We start from the raw sequence: 13,113 nt of genomic DNA, 5'->3' as shown, positions 1-13,113 counted from the left end.
CAACAAATAGAAAAGGGGGGGGGGGGTGAGAACGGTCGAAATAAGCTGCTCTTTTTTTTTTCCTCCTGATCTCACAGAATAACCTCAAAGCCCAAGTTTTCTAAGAATACAGCAAAGCGATGGTGCATATGGGTATATCTCCCCTAAATCAAGTCAAACCAAAGATGCAGTTTTTATTACATCTAGCCCAGAAGAATAGTTTAATGACAGACATGGTGTTTTTCGATATCTGCACACCAAAGCTTTTTAGGTTAACAATTAATATTTTAATTCCTAGATAAATGGTAGTGAGCGACTATTTACTCTTAAGAAGGTTTTCAAACTTAGCCCATCCAAGACCTACCGTACAATTAGAGAGTGATTTTTCCAGCCCCAGAAATAGAATTACTTATTTGTAAATAATATGTTGTATTTTTAACATTAGCCATTTCTTTATTTTATAATAATCTAGATGTGAATGACAATAAGCTCAAGAGAGCTTATTAACTTGAAATTCGTATTTGAGTATGCTAGAGATCACAGCTGTTGTTTTTTAATGGCAACTAAATGGTGGAGTATCATTAAACAGCTCAATTGTCTGGAACTAACCTCACTTTATACCAATAGACCAGTAATTTGTTTATTCAATAAATACAGAGCACCAACTATGTGTCAGGCATTGTCCGAGGTGCTTAGACTATATCACACAGTAAAAGACACAAAGACCCTTGCCTTTTTGGGACAGAGGCAGACAAGTAACAACATAATAAGTAAGTGAGTTATCTCCTGAGTTAGAAAGTGGTAAGTGCTGGTAGGACAGAGAAGGAGTGATGAAGACTCAGGGTGCAGGATAAGAGGATGTTTGGGGCAAGAGGATTAAAGCTAAGACTTGAAAGAGAGGAGGGATTTAGCCATGTGGAGTTCTGGAAGACAATTTCAGACCGAGGGAGCAGCCAGTACAAATGCCCTAAGGTAGAAGGGTATCTGGCGTGTTGGAGGAATAGAAAAGAAGCCAAATGGCTTGAGCAGAGAGAGGCATGGGAAGAAGAGTAGGAAATAAGGTTAGAGAGATAGCAGGTTTTGGATTGAATGGACAAATAAATTTTTTTGAGAATTTAGATCACCGCTTCCATGTATATATTATGTTTCATATTATACCCGATAATAATATTCCCTTACTATCCTCCTGACAATCAATTTCTTACTGAGTCTGATTTCATATTTCACACGACTGGTATAATTGTATGATTCCATTTAATTTAACATCCTCTATGTCTAAATTCCAGTTTGTGACTGATAGTGAAAAGTGATTTTAAAAAATAAGGCAAGCATTCAATTATTCAGTCCATTTGAAATACATTATGGAAAAAAATGCTCCGTGCTCATTCATGAGTAAAATAACATTGCTTTACAATATTTATGTTGTCAAAGGGAGACACACTATTTATACATTTAAAACACTTCTCCAAGAATTAAATGCTTTAAGCATGACAATGCCATAGTTTTGGTTTGTGTTTAAGAAACCATCACATGATACTACAAGGAAGTGTCTTTTAAAAATTTAAACCACACCTTTCAGAACAGATAAAGAATTTGATAAACGCCAACACAGCTGTGCTCTCTTAAAGAACTATGTTGTCACACGGTCACCTAAACACATCTCTCTAGCATGTCAGGATGTGCATGCTTCTGCTTCTACTGAAATAGGCACTGTTATTGGAAGATGGAACAAAATGAAGAAGTGTTTGGTGATGTCCATAGTGTAGAACCAAAAAAAGTCTAAGATTAGAGACAATTGACTTGGTGCGTTTATGATGAAAAGCAAGTTGGCCCTGAGCTCGTAAGGAGCAACACTAAATTGGAAAAGCTTTAGGGCTCCTGCATAAGTAAAAGTGTAAGTGTAGTGGAAATAGAGGTGATCATACTCAATTATTCAATAAATATTTATTATTTACTATGTGCTAAGCCCTTCACTAGTAGCTGGCGATATAATAAAATAGTAATATAGTAAAACAGTCATGGATCTATTAGTCTAGTGAGGGGAGACAGACACTTAGCAAACCATTATGCGAACACACAAATCCTTTAACTACAGTTACTGTCTCTACTTGAAAGAAACTGTTCAGAATTTTGAATTGGTCACATATCATAGCTCCAACATAGTGAACAAGACTGGCATATGGTAAATGCTCACTATGTATTTGTTTACTCACTCAGTTAATGAATTATGTGAAAGGGAAGTACAGGATGGAAATAGGAGCATAAAACGGGAGTCCTAACCAAATCTGGGGACTCAGCGGTGACAGTGAAGCTGAAAACTGGAAAATAAATAGGAAATAGACAAAGTATAGGAAAGAAGGGAAAGGGCAAGAGGCAGGGGAGAATTCCTTTAGAGACAACAATTTATGGCAGCAAGCCCTGAGGAAGGAAACTCAGTGCTTCTTAAGGAATTAAAAATAGCCCAAGAGAGTCATGATCTCACGGTTCCTGAGTTGCGCATTGGGCTCGCGGAAGTCAGCATAGAGCCCGCCTCTGATCCTCTGTCCCCCTCCTCCCTGCCCCTTTCCCACAGGTTCTCACTCTCTCGCTTTCTCTCTCACTCTGTCAAAATAAATAAATAAATTTTAAAAAACTTCGTTTAAGCCCACAGAGAGTATGTGTAAGGAATCCCCCAGCCTACACATACTCTCTCTGGGCTATTTTCAATTCCTTATTTGTGTGGGGAGGGGGGAAGTAGGGACAGGAGAGAGTGACTGACAGACACATAAGCAAGGGGTCGATAATGCAAGGCCTTGGAGACTTTATGGAGAAGTAGTGACTTGACCTTAACAGCAGTAACAAACACTGAAGGATTTTAAATGGAGGTGTGACAGATTCATATTTGTAAGTGGTCATAGTAGCAATATGGAGAAATACATTTTAGAATTCTATAGTTGCCTTAACGCGGAATTTAGCATAAAAGAAAATCTGGGGGCACCTGGGTGGCTCAGTCAGTTAAACATCTAACTCTTGATCTCAGCTCAGATCTTGATCCAGAAAAAAAAAAAATCTGAGAAGTTTCCTGAATTTGACTTAACTGTAAAGAAAAATTTCTGATGGGAAGAATCTTAAAAATAAGAGTAGGCGATCAATGGAAAACATGAATTTTGATTCATTGGAGACTGTGGCAGGCGGAATTCTGAGATGACCCTCTTCCTTGCTTTACTCCCACAATTATGTTACATTACAGAGCAAAGAAAATTGGCAAACGTAATTCAGTTTACTAATCAATTCACATAGTTTTTAGAACTATGGTCCCGGTGGCTTAACCTTATTCACATGAGCCTTTCAAAAGCCCAGAGTTTTCTCCAGCTGGTAGCACAAGAAGTCAGAAAGATTTAAAGTGTAAAGACTATTCTATGTGACGGAGGTTAACCATCGCTGGCATGGAGAGTTCATGGGGCAAAAAACAGCAGAGTCTAGTCATCGGCCAGGAAGAAACTGGGGGTCCCAGTCCTACAACTGCAAGGAACCGAATTCTGCCAACAGTCTAAATGAAGCTGGAAGCAGATACTTCCCCAGAGGTTCCAGTTAAGAGCTTAGCCCAGCAGCCACTTAGATTTCAGCCCTGTGAGACTCCAGGCAGAGAACCCAGCTGAGCCCACATGGACTTCTGACCCACAGAACTGGGAGACCATAACAAATGAGTGTTGTTTTCAGCCATTACGTTTGTGGTAATTTGTTACACACCGTTAGAAAACTTTTGCAGATATCTTTAAAAACTGGATTACAGTGACCCTCTGAACAGAATTAGTTAGAATTTCCTTTCTGTGTGTCCAATAGGTTATTTTGACATATCTTAGAAAGGAAGGTAATCATGATTTATTTCACTTTTTATTGTGGCAATTCTTACTCTGGCAAAATCTCTCCTAAGGTATTTAGTCTACTTCTACCTACTTTCTACCTATTCTAGAAGACCATATGAACCAAAAAAAAAAAAAAGTAGATTAACGTCAGAGGATGTAAAGAATTACCTGGGCCTTGTCCCTACACCTTACACTCATTTGTCACCATGTCCTAGTCCTACAGGAGAGATTGGCCACCTCCACCAACTGATGAGAGTAATAAAGCCACCTTTTTTTCATGATACATAAATACCCATGCCAACAAATCAGTATTTCCCAGCTAAGATGATAATATGGCAAAAAGACTTCTTTGCCTTAACACTTGTTTACCTTTGACCAAGAAAGACTGACATTTGATTACACACAGGACTGTCTAACATTCTCTGCCCTCCAATTGCCCACCCATTCATCTTTTGTATATTGCTTCCAAATATTACCTCTTTAAAATGCAGAAATAATAAAAGGAAATAATCTCTCAGATAACTACATCCACTATATTTGATCTAAGATGTCAGAATAGACAGGGGGAAAAAAGTTCATTAGAGCAGACCAACTCCTATAAAAAATCCCAAAATCTTGGTAACGACCTCAGCTGTCTTTGCCAACAATTTGTTTAACACAGGTTCACTGCAGGAACTTCACAAGCCAAATAGAATACAGGATAATATCTCTTAATGAGTCAATGAAGAAATAGCATACTGCAAATCAATGACAGATTAATCACACTATTGTTCTAGGCAAGGGGACATGAGAGGAATAAAGTCCAAATTTAGTTGAAGTATACCTTTATAGGAGAGACGGCTTAGCCACCCTTGGACTGACATCAGCAGCCAGGTCCCCTGTTACTAGAGCACATTGCTGGGGGACAAGGGTGCCAGTCTTGACGGGCAAGAAGATTTTCAAGGGCTGCTGCAAGGCTTTAGCCACTGCTGGTAAAAGAGTCACCTTTACCGTGGCAGGAGCTACTTGCCCCAAGGTCTTAGGAGAGCTATTTTCAATGAGCCAAGAGTTGCCTTGCCCAAACAGGACACTCTCAGTCCACACAAACTCTCGATATTTATAGTCAAAATGCCACCTATCATTGTTGCTTCTCCATATGCTATTGTTCATAAGCCCCTAGTGAAGCCCCTCAGCAGCTGAACTACTGAGCTCTTTTCAGTGAGAACAGATGAGATGATGACATTCTGACGCCATTTACTCCATCTTGTATCAAAACAAATTTACCTCTAAAACAACCTCTTTTTTTCTCCTTATCATAAACAAGTGGATTAAAACAACTTTCTTAAGTCATAAACAGTGAATTTGAAATCACACCAATAAATGACAGCTACCAAGTTTACATTGTAGAGGAGTATGTGCAGTGGGAGGTAGTATGGTGTCCAGTTTTGGAAAATACAATATCCCACAAAGTCTGTCTTAGAGTCACTGAATTTCAGTGTTCCAAAGGACTTTGTAACTTAAAAAATGGCAGTCAGCAAACCATGGTCCTTTGCCTGTTTTATTGAAATATAGCTAGCCATACTAGGGTTGCTTTTCCAAGAGAAACCATATGACCTGAAAAGCCCAAAGTATTTATTTTGACTTTTACAGATGAAGTTTGCTGACTATAGATGGAATATTGATCAAATATATGGACACTGGAGTTAGACTGCTAGCATTCAAATCTCCATTCTGCAGGATGGCCAGTTACATCGTTTGGGCAAGTTACTCAGCCTCTAAACTACCACTCTCACAGCTATCTAATTGGGGGAAATAGTAAAATCTGTCACTGAGTTTTGAAGATTAAATAAAAAAGGGCACAATGCACACTCATAAATGCTAACTCTTATTATTAGGATTATCTTAAAATATCAGCTAGGTCAACTGTCCACCCAAAGTTACATATTTGTCTCCAAAGTGTCTTCTACTACAGATTTCAACACATCTAGTGAGGCAGGAAGCTCATTTAATCATTCTGTTAGAAACTTCTTCCTTCCACTGCATTGAAATCTGCCTTTTTATAGCTCGATGCTATTAATCCGATCTCCTTGAGATGCTACAGCAATCTCCTCCAAATACTAGGATCTTCAAATATTTGAGAAGGGTTTCCCTGAATTTTATCTTATCAAGACTACATATCCTCCAGTTCTTTTCATCATTTCTTCTAAAACACAGTTTGTATCTCTTTCTCACTTTGGTAATTCTTTTCAGAAGGAAATATAAAGTATTTACCTAGAAATTAGCATAAGACTTCAGACAGATAGATTCACACCCTTCCTCCCCAAACTCTCCATATTATGCTGGTGATGTATGTTTTATGCTACTTAGTCTTTTTCCATTCCATCCAGTTCTGGAAGTGTTGATATTTTTAGATACAAAGACCTTATGTTTGCCCTTTTTATGTTTAATCTAATATAGCTTCAGTCTCTCCACATCTTTCCAGATGTTGGTACTATTGTTTAGACTGTTCACTACCCCTACCAGCTTCATATCATCTTTGCATACTTCTGATGTCTTGATTTAAAAGATGAGTAAATATCCCACTACATTAAAATTGATACTATGGATAGTCCTGAACTCATTTAGAGCAACTGAGTATTGTTTTAGTAATTGAATTGCCTTTGCCCTTGGACTTCTATCACCTTAATCACTGTATATTTACTAGTCTTGCTTGGGGTATCATTCTTTTTAGTGAAAGAAGTTGGAAGCAAATGTAAGCTAAGACATAAACAGCTTTCTTTCTCTCTTTCAATATTACACTTTAAGACAGGCTGTGTATCTGTATTAGTCAGGGTGCTCCAGAGAAACGGAACCAACAGCATATGGATATATTAAGAGAGAGAGATTTATTTTACAGAACTGGTTCATGGGATTGAGGAGGCATGGTAAGTCCAAAACCTGCAAGGTAGACTGGCAGACTGAAGATCCAAGGAAGAGCTGCAGTTCAAGTCCACAAGCAGTCAGCTAGCAGAATTCCTTCTTGCTAGGGGGAGGTCAGTCTTGGTTCCATGAGGGTCTTCAATTCCTTGGATAAGCTACATTACAGAAGATATAATGCTTTACTCAAAGTCCAAAGTCCAATTTAAATGTTAATCTCATCCCCCCCCAAAAAAAACAAAAAAACAACAATAACAACAAAAAAACACCTCCATAGAAACATCCAGAATAATGTTTGACCAAATATCTGGGCACTGTGGTGCAACCAAGTGACATATTAAATTAACCATTATAGTATCTAAGTCTTCTTAATCTTTTTCTCGAAATGAAAATAGCTAAAAGTCTAGCATATATTAAGCCTGGATTTTTATTGTCATAATTTGTCCTTTAATGGTTAAGTACACTGTTACATGAAACTGTGATTAAGTGTGTGACTAAGTGAATATTCATGATAAAAAATAACCCATTAAATTTTGTTACCATATATAAGTACAATATTTTAACATATACCTTGAGTTTAGTACTTCCTGAGTCCACATCAATAACCAATTGTTTTTTGTACCTAAGAAAAGATCCAGGGTAAGAGAAAATAGAATGCAACAATGATTTTTAAGATGAGCTTTCCTGGAAGTTTCAAAATGTGGATGTCACTTAAAGTATGGATATGTCTGCATTCTTTAATTCATTCACCTATTTTTAAAATTCCATTTTTTTATGTTTGAAAATTTTGAAATGGCATTTAAATTCCAATGCTATTTCTTCAAATGATTTCACAAGATTGTCAAAACAAATAGCTATATAAATGAGAAGATGTCTAAGCATTAAATGTCAGCGCGCACAATGTTTGTGAACAAATTCTACTAGAATAGAAAAATGCCAAGATGCTATCTATGGAAATTAGACTTTACTAAACTCATATTGTGGTTCTAAACTTTTATGAATCTAGGTTTTGAAAAATGTGAGGTCTTTTTCTTGGTTAACTATTTATGATAAATAGAAATTATTAATTTAGAGATTTTGAGCAATTATAAGATTGTTTATGAATTCTACTAAGAATTCCTTTTTTTAATATGAATTGTACTGTTCTCTTTTGTTATACTTTTAAATTTCCTCTCTTTAGGTTTGGATGTGTGGAGGAGAAATGTTTGATGTCCCATGTTCTAGAGTTGGTCATATCTACAGAAAGTATGTCCCTTATAAAGTTCCATCTGGGACCAGCCTGGCAAGAGTGAGTAACTGGGGATCAAAATAAGTTGGGCTTTACATGGCTTCCTGTAGGCAGCAGACCAAGCAGCCTCCTACGTCGTATAATTTGTGACACAGACTGACAGGCAAAGTCTGTTAGAAACAACTGACCGAAATAAAAACTGCACCACTTACCATTCCATTTGGCAGGCTTTAGTACGTATAGAGTTTCTGTGTTCCTCAGAGTTTGATTTCCATTCCTTAAGGAGGGGTTAACTATTATATTAATTCTTGTTTTTAATTGCTTCTAAGCGCTTTCACATACATTATATTTAACCTTCACCTATACCTTCTTCGATTGGTATTCATATCCTTATTTTGTAGATGAGAAAACTGAGGCTTAGCAAGGTGGCTTGTTCACGCTCAAATGAATGATGGAGGAGGGGGTTTAAGCCTGAGTCGTCAGAATGGATGTCCAGTACTCCCCCTGTCCCCCTTCATGGAGTATAACAGGATACATAAGTCAGATGGAGAAAGGGGGAAATACGAGATGGGGAGAGGTGGTTGCCCAACCTCTGCTTTCTCATTTGCAACTAGAGCCAAGACTGCCTGAAATTTTACCCCATCCTCAAAATTCCACATTTGGCCAGTTGCAAGATGCTTTTTCAAATACTGTTTTGAATAAAACCTTTTTCATAGGCTAAATGGAAGGATGCCTTTTAGAATGTTTTCATACATATTCGGGAGAAAGTCACAATGCCTTCTTGAATAATCCTGACAATTTCTCTGTTTTCCATGTTACTTTCTTCATAGCTGGGTTAGTTTTATTCACCGCAGTATGTATCTACCACCGCAGAGATGCAAAATCTAGAAAAAAAAAATGTGTTTTTGCTACTTCCCTTTACACAGTATTCTCCTAGGAATCGAACCCTGAATTATTCATTTGGTTTTTTTACTACTAAGGCGTCAATAGATAACTATTTGGATCTTTTATATAAAGCTCAATAGACTCACAAGCTTCTTTAAAATATAAACCAGTTCATCAGGTTTCATTAGAATATCAATCCCACCAAGGCAGAGTTCCTTCTGTGCTATTTGCTACTATACTCCCAGCACCTAGAACAAGACTTGGCAGGCACTCAACAAATATTTGTTGACAGGACTAATTAATAAGAAAAAAAAAACTAGAAAATGCTACAGGCATGTCTTACTAGAACTTAACAATGAAGTACAAAAATTTTTCTTTAAAAAAATTTTGTTAACGTTTATTCATTTTTGAGAGACAGAGTGCGAGTTGAGGAGGGGCAGATAGAGGGAGACACAGAATCTGAAGCAGGCTCCATGCTCTGAGCTGTAAGCACAGAGCCCAACACGGGGCTTGAACTCATGAACTGTGAGATCATGACCTGAGCTGAAGTCAGAAGCCTAGCCAACTGAGCCACCCAGGCGCCCCAAATTTTCATTTGTAGTGAATCTTCTTGAGGAAAGAGAATTGATTCTTATTCCATTTCTGAGATTGTCAACTGTATGCATTTTCTTAAGCCACATCCACAATCTTTTTTTATAGCAGTTTGAGTTCATAGTAATGAGGTTACATCACATACACCTTTTTTTAAATGTTTTATTTATTTTTGAGAGAGTGCAAGCAGGGGAGGCTGCAGAGAGAGGAAGACAGAGGATCTGAAGCAGACTCTGCACTGACAGCAGTGAGCCTGATGTGGGGCTTGAACTCATGAACTGTGAGATCATGACCTGAGCCACAGTTGGACGGTCAACTGACTGAGCCACCCAGGTGCCCCAGCATCACATACACCTTGAAGGGAAATAGTCATATTATTACTCCCTCCTCAAAAGTGTAATAAAGTACTCCATTAAGTAGCTATAAAAATATGCTATTTGAAAAAAAAATCGCAAAATCACAAAGCAATTACAGAGCTGTATCTTAGATAAGGATATATGACTTAATTTTGTCATAAGACTTAACACATATGAATCTCCAAATTCATTCAGGAAAACAATAAGAATTCACTAAAAGGTATAGCTTTGGGCACATATCACAAATCAGCCATGTGAGTATCATAAATCATAGCAGGTGAAACTACCCCAAAGATAATGATGTTGTCACTTGTCCCTCTCACTCACTCATATGCTCCCAGCTTGTGCCCCAATCTGCATCATTCATTTGCAGGATGGATGGAGTAAGTGCTTGGTTTGTAGTCAAAATTAGAGTGTTCAAACTGGAAGGGAAAGTTGTGCTGATCCACAGGGTGTGTTTTCAAAAAAATAAAACTGCTCATATATTTTCAAGAAAGAAATGAAGTACTTTTTCAAGGACTGTCAAATATAGGAAAGCTAGGGTTGGCACATAAAATTTCCAGCAAAAAGTGAGTGTGCCTTCAAATGAAAAAAAAAAAAGTCCATACTTCTGAATTTTAATCTTTTCCACTTAAATTTTACTTGAGGGCTCATTTTCAGTTTTTTTCTAAACTGCTAGGGCAATCAGAAAGTCATAAATATTGAAGTTCAACTGTCAGTCTAAGGTACGTTTCATGATATTTTAAATAAAAAAATATATTAAAATGAAAAACAGTTCTGATTTTTGTGGGAGAACCTCAACTACCTGCTACCCCTGCTGTCGTTACTAAATCATCAAAAATGATGAGAGACATTAAAGGTGTTTCAGATGCAGAGTCATGTCTATTCAATAGGTAGTTAATCTCTCCAAGCTCATTAGGAAATGAAGATGGAGATTTTAACTCTAAAGGCTTGTTTTCTTATTTTACAAAGCTCCTTTAATCCTTCAAAAACATGCACCTTTTATTTACGTACCTATGTAAACTGAAGATTCCCTCCAGCCTCCAAACACACACACACACACACGCACACACACACACGCACATGCACACGCACACACACACGTGTGAATAGCCTGCCGTCCTCTAAATAGTTCACCAGTGTGTATTATTGAAATAAATTCAAATAATTAGTACCTTCTATTTACCTAGCATTACAGTCTGGTTGGAAGAGACAAGATAGCCATGTATGAAACCTCTAGAGGACAATACAGGACAACAAGTAGTTGTTCAAACATATTGTGAAGATACGCATTAGCAGAGGGGGCAGGAGGGGGATGCGGTACCAAAGCTTTTGAACTGAAAGAGGACCTTCGAGGATACTTCAATTAAATGGACGAATTTCATAGAATAGTGGTTCCCAAGCACAGGACCAGTGACCAGAAGCAGTTCCTGGGCCAGTTTTCATCCAGCCTCAGTGACCTGAGAAAAATAAGTATCACAAAGCTACATATATTCGATTTAGTAATATCCTTTTATGCAACAATCAGAGGCTTTGGGTTTTTTTTTTTAATGACAGAATACAAGATCGATTTTATTAGTGCCCTTATTTGGCAAAAATAAAAATTAGCATCCCTATGGCAGTTCCCATAAAATGCAAAACTCCAGGATACGGTGACTTACAATTCAGCTTCATCTGGGAATCAGAGTTTTCACTCATCATGAATAAAACTAGACATCTTACTGAGTTGGCTCCAGCGTTTGCACACTGGGCATTGTTGTGGCATCTTTTCACCAGGAACAAACAGCCAGTTCCTGAAAGAGGAAATGATTGTCCCTCTTGTTGTAGAAAGACTAGAACGTCCGAGAGCTGTAGTGATAGCTGTCCCTTCCTCAGGATGACACTGTCCTCGTCACAGAAGAGTGAGCAGCTCCTCAGTGAAAGGCCTAGTGAGCCTCCGCACAGGCAGAAGCGGCTGAGTGGCAGTTGGGTGGAAGACCCTCCAAGAAGACCCTTCCTTCTGACAAGTTGTGACGTGAACCACTCGCTCTGTTGAAGGAGCAGCCATTACTGGCGCCTTGCAGACGTCTCTGTGAATGCAACTGTGTTTGGGGACAATCAAAGCCACTGGACCTGAGACCAGTGGATTTATGAGCAGGGACAAGACAGAGGTGCAGAGCCATCACCTCATGGATAAACATACTGATTGCAGCACAAGGGTAGTCCCGCGGATGCAAGTTGGCCCAAGGGAGTTTCCCCGGGAGGATCCTAAGCCACCGGAGGGCACTGTTGCAGGCTGGGAGTGGGGCAGTCCTGGAAGCTCACAGTCTGTCCTCCCTAGCTCCAAAGTTTGCAAGGGATGCAACAGGATGCAAAATGAGGGAACTGCATGCTTCTGTGGTTTGCCACTGACATAGTATTAATACTTTTTTTCTTTTCTAAAATGCCGTCTTGCATTTTATGGCAACCGTCATCCAAATTTCGACATACAGCTGTAAAAGGAAAGAAGTCAAACCCCATAAAAGTCCTGTTGCACTGGATGGCCTATAGAACTTGAAAATGTAACTCTCATTAGAAAGGGTAAGGTTAAATGTCAAGTGAACAGAGTGGGATTGTGAACTGAGACACCTCTGTCCTAGGCTTAACCCTCCTACCAAACTGACCCTTATGGGAAGGCTTGGAATGAACAGGAGCAGTCGGAGTGGAAGGGCACAGGCTCCAGCATGAGCAACAATACCGGTAGGAAGGAGCAGGCTCAGAGAGTGAGAAAGGACAGTTTGGGACCTGTGGAGCTACACTGGGAATGTACATTGGAGGCAGACTCTCTGGAGGGCCCTGTGTGCAGACCACAGTGTGTTTTTTTTATAGATTGCACTCACAGTTTTGGGACAGGAAATGCCAGGATAAAAATAAAAGGGGTAATTGGGCACCTGGGTGGCTGAGTCAGTTAAGAGGCCAACTCTTAGATTTGGCACAGGTCCTGATCTCACAGTTTGTGAGTTTGAGCCCTGCGTCAAGCTCTGCACTGACAGGGTGGAACCTGCTTGGGACTCTCTGCCTCTTCCCTGCTCATTCTCTCCCTCTCTCTCTCTCACCCTCACACACACACACACACACACACACACACACAAAATAAGCTTTAAAAAAAATAAAAAATAAAGTAAAAATAAAAAAAATAAAAGCGTTAAACAGATCAACCAACAAGTAAACATTAAGTGGGAGAAGACTAAGGGAAGTAACATTTTGAACACAAGAAGCATTTGTAAAGAAAATTTCCTGGAAGGTTTTTATTGATTTGCCATGCTGTGCAAGGAGAGAGAGGTCAAATGTGGTTAGGAGGTTTTCATCATAGCTT

General features: G+C 38.7%; 1 protein-coding gene across 1 annotated transcript in view; it reads left to right on the top strand.

Annotated features, from left to right (window-relative positions):
• GALNTL6 (polypeptide N-acetylgalactosaminyltransferase like 6) overlaps positions 1-13,113 on the top strand; it is a 1,201,435-nt gene that overhangs the window by 1,085,415 nt on the left and 102,907 nt on the right. The window contains exon 8 of the mRNA XM_042935079.1: positions 7,900-8,007. Within this exon, the coding sequence (XP_042791013.1) occupies positions 7,900-8,007 (108 nt within the window). The remainder of the gene's footprint in view (positions 1-7,899; positions 8,008-13,113) is intronic.

This window comes from Panthera leo, chromosome B1 (assembly GCF_018350215.1).
Source record: "Panthera leo isolate Ple1 chromosome B1, P.leo_Ple1_pat1.1, whole genome shotgun sequence".
NCBI lineage: Eukaryota > Metazoa > Chordata > Mammalia > Carnivora > Felidae > Panthera > Panthera leo.
This window is presented reverse-complemented; position numbering and strand designations above follow the sequence as displayed.